At 39.2% G+C, this 17,684-nt stretch overlaps 1 protein-coding gene across 1 annotated transcript in view; it reads right to left on the reverse strand.

The window, feature by feature from the left end:
- Positions 1 to 17,684, reverse strand: part of LOC135476634 (N-alpha-acetyltransferase 25, NatB auxiliary subunit-like) — a 39,708-nt gene that overhangs the window by 15,200 nt on the left and 6,824 nt on the right. Inside the window, exons 7-16 of the mRNA XM_064756723.1 lie at positions 17,123 to 17,234; positions 15,286 to 15,369; positions 13,174 to 13,337; positions 12,682 to 12,794; positions 5,726 to 5,797; positions 4,950 to 5,085; positions 4,047 to 4,136; positions 2,912 to 3,022; positions 1,215 to 1,284; positions 72 to 171 (exon numbers count right to left, since the gene is read on the reverse strand). Of these exons, the coding sequence (XP_064612793.1) occupies positions 72 to 171; positions 1,215 to 1,284; positions 2,912 to 3,022; positions 4,047 to 4,136; positions 4,950 to 5,085; positions 5,726 to 5,797; positions 12,682 to 12,794; positions 13,174 to 13,337; positions 15,286 to 15,369; positions 17,123 to 17,234 (1,052 nt within the window). The remainder of the gene's footprint in view (positions 1 to 71; positions 172 to 1,214; positions 1,285 to 2,911; positions 3,023 to 4,046; positions 4,137 to 4,949; positions 5,086 to 5,725; positions 5,798 to 12,681; positions 12,795 to 13,173; positions 13,338 to 15,285; positions 15,370 to 17,122; positions 17,235 to 17,684) is intronic.

Raw genomic sequence — 17,684 nt, forward strand, 5'->3', positions numbered from 1 at the left:
ACTGATCTTAGCCGAGTTCTCATTTCAAGAGGTAAAATTTCACTATTTGTTTTGACTCCTCAGTAGTATACCTCTTTATGATTGACAGTAAAAAACCGGAGCATCGTCCCGTACATCGCACACGCTGACATCACATGACCTAATCGACCCACATGGTTAAACAGTATATGTCTGAAATAAACAAAGACAGGTCAAAGTTCACATTTCATAGGCTATGATATTTTTGCAATCTGCTCACTGAGCAAACATAGCTCAGGTCGGGTTCCATCTGATCGATTACATTACAATTCCCAGCTTTTAAGATATCAGCCATGGTGGAAAGAGTTAACAGACTAGGTCATCTTGCAAAAACCTTGCTTGTCAGACATAATGCCGAATGGGGCATTTATAAAAAAAATTTCTAAGGACAGCAGGCTTCTTATGTACCAGCAGTTCTATGTAAGACAGCAGACTTCTTATGTACAAACAGTCCTAGGTAAGGAGAGCAGACTTCTTATGTACCAGCAGTCTTATGTAAGGACAGCAGACTTCTTATGTACAAGCAGTCTTATGTAAGGACAGCAGACTTCTTATGTACCAGCAGTCCTATGTAAAGACAGCAGACTTCTTATGTACCAGCAGTCCTATGTAACGACAGCAGACTTCTTATGTACCAGCAATGTGAGGAAGCCTGGCAGACTTCTTCTGTACCAACACTGTGAGGAAGCCTGGCAGACTTCTTATGTACCAGCAATGTGAGGAAGCCTGGCAGACTTCTTATGTACCGGCAGTCCTGTGTAAGGACAGCAGACTTCTTATGTACCAGCAATGTGAGGAAGCCTGGCAGACTTCTTCTGTACCAACACTGTGAGGAAGCCTGGCAGACTTCTTATGTACCAGCAATGTGAGGAAGCCTGGCAGACTTCTTATGTACCGGCAGTCCTGTGTAAGGACAGCAGACTTCTTATGTACCAGCAATGTGAGGAAGCCTGGCAGACTTCTTCTGTACCAACACTGTGAGGAAGCCTGGCAGACTTCTTATGTACCAGCAATGTGAGGAAGCCTGGCAGACTTCTTATGTACCGGCAGTCCTGTGTAAGGACAGCAGACTTCTTATGTACCAGCAATGTGAGGAAGCCTGGCAGACTTCTTGTGTACCGACAGTCCTGTGTAAGGACAGCAAACCATGTGCTTTTTGCTCCATCTAAAACACTATACTGTAAAAAGTGACTTACGCCATTGTATCATTCATGATGTGCTTAATCTCCATGGCATCGTAGAGAGCTGGGCAAGGCCCAAAAACACCTGCAACCAAACAAAGCAAGAACGGGTAAGTCATCCATTTTTAAATTAAAGTATGTGATGAAGTACCATGCCGGCCTACGGTGGCTTGTCAGGGACGTTTCACACTACAGGGGTATGGTTGCACACTACAGGGGCCTGGTTGCACACTACAGGGGCCTGGTTGCACACTAAAGAGGACTGGTTGCACACTACAGGGGCCTGGTTGCACACTAAAGAGGACTGGTTGCACACCACAGGGGCCTGGTTGCACACTACATGGGGCTGGTTGCACACCACAGGGGCCTGGTTGCACACTACATGGGGCTGGTTGCACACTACAGGGGGCCTGGTTACACACTACAGGGGGCCTGGTTGCACACTACAGGGGGCCTGGTCGCACACTACAGGGGACATGGTTGCACACTACAGAGAGCATGGTTGCACACTACAGGGAGCATGGTTGCACACTACAGGGAACATGGTTGCACACTACAGGAGCCTGGTTGCTAAATACAGGGAACATGGTTGCACACTACAGGAGCCTGGTTGCTAAATACAGGGAACATGGTTGCACACTAGAGGAGCCTGATTGCTAATTACAGGTAACATGATTGCACACTACAGGGGCCATGGTTGCACACTACAGGGGCCTGTTTGCACACTACAGGGAACATGGTTGCACACTACAGGGAACATGGTTGCACACTACAGGGGACATGGTTGCACACTACAGAAGCCTGGTTGCTAAATACAGGGAACATGGTTGCACACTACATGAGACCGGTTGCTAAATACAGGGAACATGGTTGCACACTACAGGAGACTGGTTGCTAAATACAGGGAACATGGTTGCACACTACAGAAGCCTGGTTGCTAAATACAGGGAACATGGTTGCACACTACAGAAGCCTGGTTGCTAAATACAGGGAACATGGTTGCACACTACAGGGGCCATGGTTGCACACTACAGGGTCCTGTTTGCACACTACAGGGAACATGGTTGCACACTACAGCGGCCTGTTTGCACACTACAGGGAACATGGTTGCACACTACATGGGCCATAGTTGCACACTACAGGGAACATGGTTGCACACTATAGCGGCCTGTTTTCACACTACAGGGAACATGGTTGCACACTACATGGGCCATAGTTGCACACTACAGGGAACATGGTTGCACACTACAGCAGCCTGTTTGCACACTACAGGGAACATGGTTGCACACTCCAGGGGCCTGGTTGCTAAATACAGGGATGACAAAGGGATCTTCAAGGCACTCTTGGACTGTCAACTACAAATACATCTACACGTTAAACCAGATGTACCACGTGAAAATATAAAAGCCACCTCCTGCCAAATATGGATGGAGTTTGGTCCCAAACATAAACAAAACAAAGAAGCACATTTGCTACACATCACTTCATCCCTAGAGACCTGCAAACCGTACATGCACCTCTTGTCTTCCAGCCAGATATATTTTTCAAATGTGTATTAAGAGGGAAGTGTGATACAAAAATTTAGCCCAGAATAATTTTCATTTATTACACATAATGATAAGAGTAAAGTTTAAACCGGGCTTAACTTTTACACCTTTAAACAGCCAACTCAGGAGCATAATTTAATCTGCTCCAGCTGTCTAATCACTCACCCATGCGGCAGTACAGCTGTACAAGCAGTAACTTGAACTGAAAGTTTGACGGGCTGTGCTTCACACCTTTTTCCAGGTGAAGGATCATCTGCCAAACCAGACTGTCATTCCCTGAAAATACAGATCGGAGAAGGTCAGTAACCATGGAAATGGCTGTATGACTGCAGACAGTCCATCCACGGCTGAGAGGAGAGACACACATTACTGTCCACTTCAATGCTGCAATATTTGTGCACTTCATAATTACTAAACAAAGCAAACAAAACCTTTGAATTTATTCTTTCTCTATATTATACCCCATTTACCCATTTCACAGTTGTGAACTGTCATTTCTTATTTCATGAAAAATCTTAGATTTATTTATTTTATTAAGAATAATTTTAAAAAATTTCTTTTTTTATAGTGGTAAACCCACAACCATCTACAGGTTTGCTGGTTGATCTTAATAATTGAGTAAAGGGATGCACACTTAATGCTGACACTGGGGACAGGATTTACTGGGGGCATAGTGGTTGTACTGTCTGAGTGACCTACCTGTGGCTTTCCACACGTCAATCATAAAGTGTGTGGGAGAGGCGTGGGGCTGGGGACATAGTGGCTGTACTGTCTGAGTGACCTACCTGTGGCTTTCCACACGTCAATCATAAAGTGTGTGGGAGAGGCGTGGAGCTGGGGACATAGTGGCTGTACTGTCTGAGTGACCTACCTGTGGCTTTCCACACGTCCATCATAAAGTGTGTGGGAGAGGCGTGGAGCTGGGGACATAGTGGCTGTACTGTCTGAGTGACCTACCTGTGGCTTTCCACACGTCCATCATAAAGTGTGTGGCAGAGGCGTGGGGCTGGGGACATAGTGGCTTACTGTCTGAGTGACCTACCTGTGGCTTTCCACACGTCCATCATAAAGTGTGTGGGAGAGGCGTGGGGCTGGGGACATAGTGGCTGTACTGTCTGAGTGACCTACCTGTGGCTTTCCACACGTCCATCATAAAGTGTGTGGGAGAGGCGTGGGGCTGGGGACATAGTGGCTGTACTGTCTGAGTGACCTACCTGTGCTTTTCCACACGTCCATCATAAAGTGTGTGGGAGAGGCGTGGGGCTGGGGACATAGTGGCTGTACTGTCCAAGTGACCTACCTGTGGCTTTCCACACATCCATCATAAAGTGTACCGCCAACACCAGGTAGTTGTCAGAGTACTGCAGGTCTGTACTCAGCAGGTCACGACCTAGTTTAGCAAAAAGGTAAGCCAAAAAAAAACACCTTGAATAAATATTTGCACATGTACAGGCAACCAACAGGCAATTATAGCGGATATGAACTCTCCAGAAAGCTGTAGTAACAGGGTTACAATCTCCTGGTTTGCAAAACTCAGCAGACAATATCAATTAAAAATTATTTACTTATATATTTTCATGTCGTACTAAAGGATATTTCATATATACCGTACATGGGTGGAAAAAATCCAGCACAACAGAGGTTTAAAAAAAAAACCCTTTGCACTGCCTCAAAATCTTCTTGAGAAGTGAAAATGTTTTAAATGTACTTAATAACTGGTATGATTCGCTGCACAATGTTAAGTCACTGATGAAGTTGGCAATGTTTTGTTTCAATTATGCACATGCCAATCATGTCTGTATGTATGCTTGGGGTTTTATGTCGTACTTAACAGCTTTTCAGTCGTATGAAGAAGAGGAGGAGTCATAAGGTGAGTGTAACACGCCAATTACAAATGAAATCTGAGCTAGAGTAGCCAGTACATGCAGTGCCCCTGGGGCAGATGGTTAAATTAAGCAATTATAAGGAGCCCTAAAAAAGGGTACCCTATTTCTTCAACTATTTCAACCATCTCTGCAAATCAGTGATTTGAAACATTCTGTTGTGTACAGAAGTAATCTGCACAGTTTTACGAAGTCTGAATTGTTCATAACACAGACAAATCAATTTTCGTGTTTTTTTCATAGCAACTGTAAGCATAAATTCCACTGAAAAAGTGCTTTAGTGGTTGAAATGGGGGTGCAGATTTACAGTAACATATTACCGAATTGCAGGCCCTCCTTGTGCCTGGAGATCAACTCTTGGGACAGCTTCAGCTTCTCCTCACTGGACATCTTGGGGGCACCCCTCATGAACCTCTTCAACTGGAGGTAGGTCATGTGACGATACATCTGCTTGACCTTTTGGAGAGCAAAAGGCAATTTATGAAGACAAACTTAATTACCATGTAAAATTTTGTAAACATAGTCCTGTGATGTCATTCTTTTATGAGGGTCATCCAGATCAGAAGATAAAATTTCTGCTTTAATGGAGCGATTTATATTTTGTGTTTCAGAACAACAAAAGAATAATTCTGTTTTTACAACAACACTCAGTGTTAGCAATTCAACATTATTAGCAGGTACACACAGGCTGGGCATACACCACCCCTCCATCAACGTCTGCACCAAGCTCCAAAGTCTTCCACACAAAACAACAAAAAGAATAATTCTGTTTTACAACAACATTCAGTGCTAGCAATTCAACGTTATTAGCAGGTACACACAGGCTGGGCCATACACCACCCCTCCATCAACGTCTGCACCAAGCTCCAAAGTCTTCCACACAAAACAACAAAAAGAATAATTCTGTTTTTACAACAACACTCAGTGTTAGCAATTCAACATTATTAGCAGGTACACACAGGCTGGGCATACACCACCCCTCCATCAACGTCTGCACCAAGCTCCAAAGTCTTCCACACAAAACAACAAAAAGAATAATTCTGTTTTTACAACAACACTCAGTGTTAGCAATTCAACGTTATTAGCAGGTACGCACAGACTGGGCATACACCACCCCTCCATCAACATCTGGACCAAGCTCCAAAGTCTTCCATATATTGTCCAAAAACTGAAACAGGAAATAAAACAAGAGTGAAAGTCAAACAATTGATACACATCAGGGGTCATTTTCAGATGATTTATGTTCGTGTAAATCAGACGTATGTCTTGAAACATATTGCACTTATGTGGTTAAGTTCTTGGTTAGAGGAAACTAAGTACTTGCTGGACAAAACCACGCACATGCTGGACAAAACCAAGTACTTTCTGAACAAAACCAAGCACTTTATGAACAAAAGCAAGCACTTGTGGACAAAACCAAGCATCTGCGTGACAAAACTAAGCCCTTTATGAACAAAACCACACACATGCTAGACAAAACCAAGCACTTTATGAACAAAACAAATCACTTGCTGGACAAAACCAAGCACTTGCTGCACAAAACCAAGCACTTGCAGGACAAAACCAAGAACATGCTGGACAAAATCAAGCACATGCTGGACAAAACCAAACACATGCTGGACAAAACCAAGCACTTGCTGAACAAAACCAAGCACATGCTCACAGAACATGGCAAATGCTGGACAAAACCAAGCATAAACTGGATAAAACTGATCATATGCAGGAGGAAATCAAGCTTATGTTGGGAAAAAAACGAGAATTTGCTGGAGGAAACCAAGCATATACAAGAGGAAACCAAGCATATACAGGAGGAAACCAAGCTTATACTTGAGGAAACCCTTGAATATGCTTGGGGGACAGCATATGCTGGAAAAAAATGAGCTTACATTTGAGAGAAACCTAAAATATGCCAGAGAAAACCAAGCCTATACTGGATGAAACTGAGCTTATACATGAGGAAACTTGGAATATGTTGGAGGAACTTGGAATATGCTGGGGGAAACCAAGTCTATGCTGGAGGAAAGCACTTCTCCTACTGCACAAATCTGAACATAACATCACTGCTATAATAGCCTTCAGGTTTTGTGGTGAAGGAAACAAGAAAAACACACTTGATATAGCAAAGTACTCCATAATAATCTACAACAAAATTAATATTCTGAGCTATTTCACTGAGGCAACATTAGTTCACTTCTACATATAAAATGATGTAACTGGGTGTAAGAAGCTAGAAGGGAATACAGCTTCACACTGTTACTGTCTTTACCTGCATGAATTCTCATGCAACACCAATTACATGTACTAATTCATTTGATTGATGTTTTACGCTGTACTCAAGAATATTTCACTTATATTCACTTAAGGCAGCTAGAATTATAGTGGGAGTAAACCTGGCTGGGAAACCACAGCCATCAGCAGATCGCACACAGCAACAAGAGAAGATATAACCTGTCTGGTATGGATCAGTAATTATATCCACTTCCTCAGAGTTATTTTATAACCTGCCTGGTATGGATCAGTAATTATATCCACTTCCTCAGAGTTATTTTATAACCTGTCTGGTATGAATCCAGTAATTATATCCACTTACTCCAAGTTATTTTATAACCTGCCTGGTATGGATCAGTAATTATATCCACTTACTCACGAGTTATTTTATAACCTGCCTGGTATGGATCAGTAATTATATCCACTTACTCCAAGTTATTTTATAACCTGCCTTTTATGGATCAGTAATTATATCCACTTACTCCCGAGTTATTTTATAACCTGTCTGGTATAGATCAGTAATTATATCCACTTCCTCAGAGTTATTTTATAACCTGTCTGGTATGGATCAGTAATTATATCCACTTACTCAGAGTTATTTTATAACCTGCCTGGTATGGATCAGTAATTATATCCACTTCCTCAGAGTTATTTTATAACCTGCCTGGTATGGATCAGTAATTATATCCACTTACTCCCCAGTTATTTTATAACCTGCCTGGTATGGATCAGTAATTATTTCCACTTACTCCCGAGTTATTTTATAACCTGCCTGGTATAGATCAGTAATTATATCCACTTCCTCAGAGTTATTTTATAACCTGCCTGGTATGGATCAGTAATTATATCCACTTACTCCCGAGTTATTTTATAACCTGCCTGGTATAGATCAGTAATTTATCCACTTACTCCGAGTTATTTTATAACCTGCCTGGTATAGATCAGTAATTATATCCACTTACTCCCGAGTTATTTTATAACCTGTCTGGTATGGATCAGTAATTATATCCACTTACTCACGAGTTATTTTATAACCTGTCTGGTATAGATCAGTAATTATATCCATTTCCTCAGAGTTATTTTATAACCTGCCTGGGATGGATCAGTAATTATATCCACTTACTCCCGAGTTATTTTATAACCTGCTTGGTATGGATCAGTAATTATATCCACTTCCTCAGAGTTATTTTATAACCTGCCTGGTATGGATCAGTAATTATACCCACTTACTCCCGAGTTATTTTATAACCTGTCTGGTATAGATCAGTAATTATATCCACTTACTCCCGAGTTATTTTATAACCTGCCTGGTATGGATCAGTAATTATATCCACTTCCTCAGAGTTATTTTATAACCTGCCTGGTATGGATCAGTAATTATATCCACTTACTCCCGAGTTATTTTATAACCTGCCTGGTATGAATCAGTAATTATATCCACTTCCTCAGAGTTATTTTATAACCTGCCTGGTATAGATCAGTAATTATATCCACTTCCTCAGAGTTATTTTATAACCTGCCTGGTATGGATCAGTAATTTATCCACTTACTCCAAGTTATTTTATAACCTGCCTGGTATAGATCAGTAATTATATCCATTTCCTCAGAGTTATTTTATAACCTGCCTGGTATGGATCAGTAATTATATCCACTTACTCCCGAGTTATTTTATAACCTGCCTGGTATGGATCAGTAATTTATCCACTTACTCCGAGTTATTTTATAACCTGCATGGTGTAGATCAGTAATTATATCCACTTACTCCCGAGTTATTTTATAACCTGTCTGGTATAGATCAGTAATTATATCCACTTCCTCAGAGTTATTTTATAACCTGCCTGGTATGGATCAGTAATTTATCCACTTACTCCAAGTTATTTTATAACCTGCCTGGTATAGATCAGTAATTATATCCACTTACTCCGAGTTATTTTATAACCTGCCTGGTATGGATCAGTAATTATATCCACTTACTCCAAGTTATTTTATAACCTGTCTGTATAGATCAGTAATTATATCCACTTCCTCAGAGTTATTTTATAATCTGCCTGGTATGGATCAGTAATTTATCCACTTACTCCAAGTTATTTTATTAACCTGCCTGGTATAGATCAGTAATTATATCCACTTACTCCGAGTTATTTTATAACCTGCCTGGTATGGATCAGTAATTATATTCCACTTCCTCAGAGTTATTTTATAACCTGCCTGGTATGGATCAGTAATTATATCCACTTACTCCCGAGTTATTTTATAACCTGCCTGGTATGGATCCAGTAATTTATCCACTTACTCCGAGTTATTTTATAACCTGCCTGGTGTAGATCAGTAATTATATCCACTTACTCCCGAGTTATTTTATAACCTGTCTGGTATAGATCAGTAATTATATCCACTTCCTCAGAGTTATTTTTATAACCTGCCTGGTATGGATCAGTAATTTATCCACTTACTCCAAGTTATTTTATAACCTGCCTGGTATAGATCAGTAATTATATCCACTTACTCCCGAGTTATTTTATAACCTGCCTGGTATGGATCAGTAATTATATCCACTTACTCCAAGTTATTTTATAACCTGTCTGGTATAGATCAGTAATTATATCCACTTCCTCAGAGTTATTTTATAAACCTGCCTGGTATGGATCAGTAATTTATCCACTTACTCCAAGTTATTTTATAACCTGCCTGGTATAGATCAGTAATTATATCCACTTACTCCCGAGTTATTTTATAACCTGCCTGGTATGGATCAGTAATTATATCCACTTCCTCAGAGTTTTTATAACCTGCCTGGTATGGATCAGTAATTATATCCACTTACTCCCGAGTTATTTTATAACCTGCCTGGTATGGATCAGTAATTATATCCACTTCCTCAGAGTTATTTTATAACCTGTCTGGTAGGGATCAGTAATTATATCCACTTACTCCAAGTTATTTTATAACCTGCCTGGTATGGATCAGTAATTATATCTACTTACTACGAGTTATTTTATAACCTGCCTGGTATAGATCAGTAATTATATCCACTTCCTCAGAGTTATTTTATAACCTGTCTGGTATGAATCAGTAATTATATCCACTTACTCTCGAGTTATTTTATAACCTGCCTGGTATGGATCAGTAATTATATCCACTTCCTCAGAGTTATTTTATAACCTGCCTGGTATGGATCAGTAATTATATCCACTTACTCCCGAGTTATTTTATAACCTGCCTGGTATGGATCAGTAATTATTTCCACTTACTCCCGAGTTATTTTATAACCTGCCTGGTATAGATCAGTAATTATATCCACTTCCTCAGAGTTATTTTATAACCTGCCTGGTATGGATCAGTAATTATATCCACTTACTCCCGAGTTATTTTATAACCTGCCTGGTATAGATCAGTAATTTATCCACTTACTCCGAGTTATTTTATAACCTGCCTGGTATAGATCAGTAATTATATCCACTTACTCCCGAGTTATTTTATAACCTGTCTGGTATGGATCAGTAATTATATCCACTTACTCACGAGTTATTTTATAACCTGTCTGGTATAGATCAGTAATTATATCCATTTCCTCAGAGTTATTTTATAACCTGCCTGGGATGGATCAGTAATTATATCCACTTACTCCCGAGTTATTTTATAACCTGCCTGGTATGGATCAGTAATTATATCCACTTCCTCAGAGTTATTTTATAACCTGCCTGGTATGGATCAGTAATTATACCCACTTACTCCCGAGTTATTTTATAACCTGTCTGGTATAGATCAGTAATTATATCCACTTACTCCAGAGTTATTTTATAACCTGCCTGGTATGGATCAGTAATTATATCCACTTCCTCAGAGTTATTTTATAACCTGCCTGGTATGGATCAGTAATTATATCCACTTACTCCCGAGTTATTTTATAACCTGCCTGGTATGAATCAGTAATTATATCCACTTCCTCAGAGTTATTTTATAACCTGCCTGGTATGGATCAGTAATTATATCCACTTACTCCCGAGTTATTTTATAACCTGCCTGGTATGAATCAGTAATTATATCCACTTCCTCAGAGTTATTTTATAACCTGCCTGGTATAGATCAGTAATTTATCCACTTCCTCAGAGTTATTTTATAACCTGCCTGGTATGGATCAGTAATTTATCCACTTACTCCAAGTTATTTTATAACCTGCCTGGTATAGATCAGTAATTATATCCATTTCCTCAGAGTTATTTTATAACCTGTCTGGTATAGATCAGTAATTATATCCACTTCCTCAGAGTTATTTTATAACCTGCCTGGTATGGATCAGTAATTTATCCACTTACTCCAAGTTATTTTATAACCTGCCTGGTATAGATCAGTAATTATATCCACTTACTCCCGAGTTATTTTATAACCTGCCTGGTATGGATCAGTAATTATATCCACTTACTCCAAGTTATTTTATAACCTGTCTGGTATAGATCAGTAATTATATCCACTTCCTCAGAGTTATTTTATAACCTGCCTGGTATGGATCAGTAATTTATCCACTTACTCCAAGTTATTTTATAACCTGCCTGGTATAGATCAGTAATTATATCCACTTACTCCCGAGTTATTTTATAACCTGCCTGGTATGGATCAGTAATTATATCCACTTCCTCAGAGTTATTTTATAACCTGCCTGGTATGGATCAGTAATTATATCCACTTACTCCCGAGTTATTTTATAACCTGCCTGGTATGGATCAGTAATTATATCCACTTCCTCAGAGTTATTTTATAACCTGTCTGGTATGGATCAGTAATTATATCCACTTACTCCAAGTTATTTTATAACCTGCCTGGTATGGATCAGTAATTATATCCACTTACTACGAGTTATTTTATAACCTGCCTGGTATAGATCAGTAATTATATCCACTTCCTCAGAGTTATTTTATAACCTGCCTGGTATGGATCAGTAATTATATCCACTTACTCCAAGTTATTTTATAACCTGCCTATATCAGTAATTATATCCACTTCCTCAGAGTTATTTTATAACCTGCCTGGTATAGATCAGTAATTATATCCACTTACTCCCGAGTTATTTTATAACCTGCCTGGTATGGATCAGTAATTATATCCACTTCCTCAGAGTTATTTTATAACCTGTCTGGTAGGGATCAGTAATTATATCCACTTACTCCCGAGTTATTTTATAACCTGTCTGGTATAGATCAGTAATTATATCCACTTCTTCAGAGTTATTTTATAACCTGCCTGGTATGGATCAGTAATTATATCCACTTCCTCAGAGTTATTTTATAACCTGCCTGGTATGAATCAGTAATTATATCCACTTACTCCAAGTTATTTTATAACCTGCCTGGTATAGATCAGTAGTTATATCCACTTACTACGAGTTATTTTATAACCTGCCTGGTATAGATCAGTAATTATATCCACTTACTCCAAGTTATTTTATAACCTGCCTGGTATAGATCAGTAATTATATCCACTTCCTCAGAGTTATTTTATAACCTGCCTGGTATGGATCAGTAATTATATCCACTTACTCCAAGTTATTTTATAACCTGCCTGGTATGAATCAGTAATTATATCCACTTACTCTGAGTTATTTTATAACCTGCCTGGTATAGATCAGTAATTACATCCACTTACTCTGAGTTATTTTATAACCTGTCTGGTATAGATCAGTAATTATATCCACTTCTTCAGAGTTATTTTATAACCTGCCTGGTATGGATCAGTAATTATATCCACTTACTCCGAGTTATTTTAACACACAATGGGTTTCATCCCTACCATAATCTGATCCTCATCTGTCAACAGATCAATGAACATCTTCAAGTCGTTAAAACAACTGTTCTTATCACCAAAAAGCTCAAAAAACTTCTGACATAAATCAAGAGGAGTCCCTGAAAATGGAAGAAAAAAATCCCAAATTAGATGTAAAATTAATCAGATATCTACAGTTTTAATTAATGGCACCTACATTTAGTAGTACAATAAGTTCCTAGTGACAAAGCCTATCCTGTGATCTCTGAAATCAGTTGTTAGGAACACGTGCATAAATTACTGCAACTAACTTCAGTTATTCATGAATTAGTTTTACTTCTCAAAGAGTCAGTATATCTGCACAAGGATTATACTTTCATTTCAAATCCCACGGGTGTAAATTACTGCCTTATTCAAGATTGTTTTGCTTAACTTTCAATCTAAATGTAGTTTATGATTATTAAAAAGGTGTAAAACAGTGAAAACCATGTGTGAGTGTCTCGCCGCCCACTGGATTACCTAACTTGGTGATGTCCTTGCAGTTTTTCTGCTGCAGACGTTTCAACAGCTCCAGTTCTGCCAGGTACGGCCCCCGTCTCAAGCGGCCATCTTGGACATATTTTTTCACGTCCTGATGTACAAACTGTATGGCCATATCCAGTGTGTGGTCAATCTTCTCGGAACTGAACACAAAACAAAACTTACTGTATCATTTTTAACACCTTAATCACGTGTTACATAACTCAGATTTAGTAGCAAGGCTACCCAGGAGTTCACCTGCAGGAGACACATGAACGCAAAAATCCAGCTCAATACATAAGGTACCGAAATCATGAGTTTGGTAATTTACAGTAATTAGTATGGTCACATGACATCAGTGATGGAAATCCCCCTTGTGTCAATGTGCTTTATATGCATGTAAAACTTCAGCTCAATGCATGTGGTACTTTTTGAGATACCACTGATTCTAACACATGAAGTCATGAATTTTGCAGTTTACGGTATTTAATTAATGATGGAATACCCCCCTCATATTACTGTGCTCTTCATGCGTCCAACCCCTGAGCTCAACACATGCTGCACTTTTTAAGATACCACCTATAACAGTTTGTTCAAGATTGTTTTCCCTGTTAACGGATGCTGATGCCAATGCCTGGGATTAACTATGCCTGAACTTTGTACAGGTGAGCTAAAAATGAAGCAATTCCTCATTTAATTTTTGGTATGAAAATGTTCCTTGGCATGTTGACCTATTACCAGACCTCCAGATTAACCGTCAGCAAGATGAAAATAACTTTGACAGACAACATGGCAGATGTCACACAACTCCTGAGAGTAGACGATTTAATGAACTTGTGTGAAACCCGTGACATCAATGCCGCTGATGGTCATTTTACCCACAACGTTCTGTCAATGGAGAATCATTTATCCTGTTCCCAAGACTCAGCGAAAGTATGGAAAAGTGAATAAAATAATCAATCAGTAAATTAGAGACCTATTCTGGCAAACTCATTAAATTTCAAAGCAAAATTTTGACAATGTTTTACTTCCGACCTTGTTAACTATATAGAAGTATACTGTTGCTTATAAACAAATCCATATCATCACAGCCCATAGTAGACTCATCATAAAGAGAAATCACATCACCACATTGTGAGAAATTGCCACTTGCTCTGATTATCTTTTTTCAGTACTTATTTTATCACAGACCTTGACTGGTTTGTTAGTGCTCTTTAAAGGATACATGAAATGCTTTGTTTTATATCTTAATGTGCAGATTACCATGTGTGATAACATAACAGTATAAACAAATCTTTTCAATTTCACTTGGGGGGGAGGGGGGGGGAAGGGCTTCGAAGAACAGTTTTCTTAAGGCCACTGAAGTCAGTCCAAAAAATTAAGTAGCTTGCAGTAGTGACATCAACAATGATCCATTTTTAAAAAGAACTCTGTGGGTAACAGACTGAAAGGGTTTGGCCGATTAAGGGGTGGGGGTGAGGGGCACAAATCGAATTAGGGCACGGAGGTGGCGCTAAGAGGTGGCATCTGTGTACGTCATTCTGTCCACACTGCAGCGACACGGTTCGCTGGGTTCAGAGCACTCCCGGGGGTGTTCACCGAGTTGTGAGCAAAGATCAATGATGACGTAATTTCCAAAAAAATCTGACTGTTGATGGAAAATATGCATAACATAGAGGGGTAATTAACAAGTACAAAAATACCCTCAAAATGAAATTTTTTAACAACCATTCCAGGGCATAATTTTCTTCATTTGGCACAGAAACATAATCTTTGTTTTAAGACTCCCTTTTCATATATCCTTTAAACTTTGCCTCCTGCCATTCCTGGGGTCTGCTTTAGAAAGCTGTCAGTGTTATTTATCTCTTCATCATATGTTGCTATAGGTGTTACTACAGGTGCACATTGCCACTTCTCCGTGAGATTTATTTATTTATTTATTTGATTGGTGTTTTACACCGTACTCAAAATTATTTCGCTTACACGATGGCGGCCAGCATTATGGTGGGAGGAAACCCACGACCATCTGCAAGTTGTTGCCAGACCTTCCCACATGCGGCCGGAGAAGCTTAGTAAGACAAGCCCCCTGAGAGATGCAATTACGTAACTCACCTGTCTTCGCTGGGGGTCCACTGTGAGTCTATCAGACTAAATACTGCTTGCAGGTAACCCAGCCAGTTCTGCCAGTCGTCTGGGCTAAAGGGTGGTAAAACAAAACACATCTGTGTCTAAGTGGGGGCAGGTACAAGGGACATAACTCTGACATTCTTCTCATGTTTAAGAGTCTAGGAAATACATGGGAAACACAGACTATCCAACTTTATATTTAGACACTTGTATAAAAAATGTAAACCAACTTCTTTAGCAGGATAGTCAGGTTCCGACAGTACAGAATTAGTGAAAATGAGCCTGAACTGTAAGAAGAGGCAGGTTTTCTGAGAAATGTTTTTTTCTTCAGAAAGATGGAATTTTTCATAACACATCTTGGAGGACTGAGCGTAAAAGTTTGGTTTAACTTTAAAGTGAACTTAAAGTGTGCCACTATATATACATACAATAAAGGATGTAGGACACAGTTATCACCGAAAAATATGAAAAAAATTCTATAAAGTTTTGGGAGACTGTAGCAACTTGTCACAGTGAGCGAGTAAGGGGACCGCCTCGGAAGTCATTGCTTGAAGAAAAATATTTTGACTTTGCATCATTTTTCCATAGCAAAGTCAGATTTATTACGAAAATGTCTTCCCCACATCTGAATGAAAGAGTATTTTATAAATCAGAAGGTCCTGGTATGTTCGGTAAATTGTGGCTAGGTTCTGACAATTTTTTTAACTATTTATTTTGTTGATAAGCAATGTAGAATTTTTAAAATATTTTGAGACCATTTCTGGAATACTACCTTATTATTTAATTCAGATTTAGAGGCTGTCTTTACGTTCACTTTAATCTTGTCACAACACAATTGGGAAAAAGGTTCCACTGACACATGATTCACTGGTCAGTTATTTTGTCTTGAAACCACTCACGAGAGCTTAAAAAAAAGTATTGTCAGATGGACTGCTGAAAACTATATTTAAGAGAACTTATACTGTATTTTTAGACTTTATTAGATTGAATTATATGCACCTGCAGTTACAGCTGAAACTTCTAGGAACATTATGCCAGTGATCTTTAAAGGAGAAGAAAATTTTTTTTAAAATGACACTACAGGCCGAAAAAAGCACATTTTTTTCTATCTGGTAGTCCCTGCTGCATAATTTTGCCAATTTTCCCTGTAATTTATGTTGGGGGGGGTGTTGCCTCTCGCCCAATGAGAGTTAAAACTGCTGGCTTGTTCGTGTAAACTTGGAACCTACGTCCAACATTCCAGTTTCCCGATCGTCAAGTGGAAAATGAACTGTACTGTTCGCTACCTTCTGGGAAGAAGAGTTCTACTGGAAATGTACGAACTGCACTTCGACGGTTACCGATGGCAATTCTCCTCCTAAGACAGAAGACTTCAGGACTAGTTCTTAGGCAAAATGGAGTCACCCACAGCGGATGTTGGCACTAACTTTATTTATAATTTATCAATATGAGGTACATATTAGAATTTTTTTTATGACATGCACCTGCAAGGAAATGCATACTCATTTGAATGGTATTTGATTGATATTTCAATTTTCTTCTCCTTGTGCATTAAGAGATATTGTAACATTAAAAACTGTGCTCACGGTGGGAAAACTTCATGTGACGTCACAGTACCCAAACACTAGCCATAAGTTTTCATAAAACCAACAGTTTTGAATGCATTTACTCACTTTAACAGAAATCCAAAGTATCTTTGAAGAGAGTTGTCAATTCTACTCTGGTGAGCCTTACTTCACTTTTACATATTTTTTCACTTTTTAAACTCCCAGACTGCAGTAAAACCATGATCGGTATTCCAACTGTAACAATAACTACTTACTCTCTGATCAAGTTTTCCTTGCATGCCACGTTTGCCTCAGGCCACCTCTCCAGCTTGCACAGAAGATCTGCCGACTTCTTGGACACAAAATGTAGCTCACTCACTAACTTCTCTGTGAATGAAAAATTCAACACCTAACTAATGATTGGCTCATTCACCAACTGACTGATGATTGGCTCATTCACCAACTGACTGATGATTCGCTCATTCACCAACTAACTGATGATTCGCTCATTCACCAACTAACTGATGATTGGCTCATTCACCAACTGACTGATGATTGGCTCATTCACCAACTGAGTGATGACTGGCTCATTCACCAAATGACTGATAACTTGCTCATTCACCAACTGATTTATGACTGGCCCATTTACCAACTGACTGATGACAGGCTCATTCACCAACTGACTGATGACAGGCTCATTCACCAACTAACTAAAGATTCGCTCATTCACCAACTAACTGATGATTTGCTTATTCACCAACTGACTGATGACGAACTCTTTCACCAGCTAACTGTTGATTTTCTCATTCACAAACTAACTGGCTCATTCACCAACTA

Source organism: Liolophura sinensis, chromosome 10 (assembly GCF_032854445.1).
Source record: "Liolophura sinensis isolate JHLJ2023 chromosome 10, CUHK_Ljap_v2, whole genome shotgun sequence".
Lineage (NCBI taxonomy): Eukaryota > Metazoa > Mollusca > Polyplacophora > Chitonida > Chitonidae > Liolophura > Liolophura sinensis.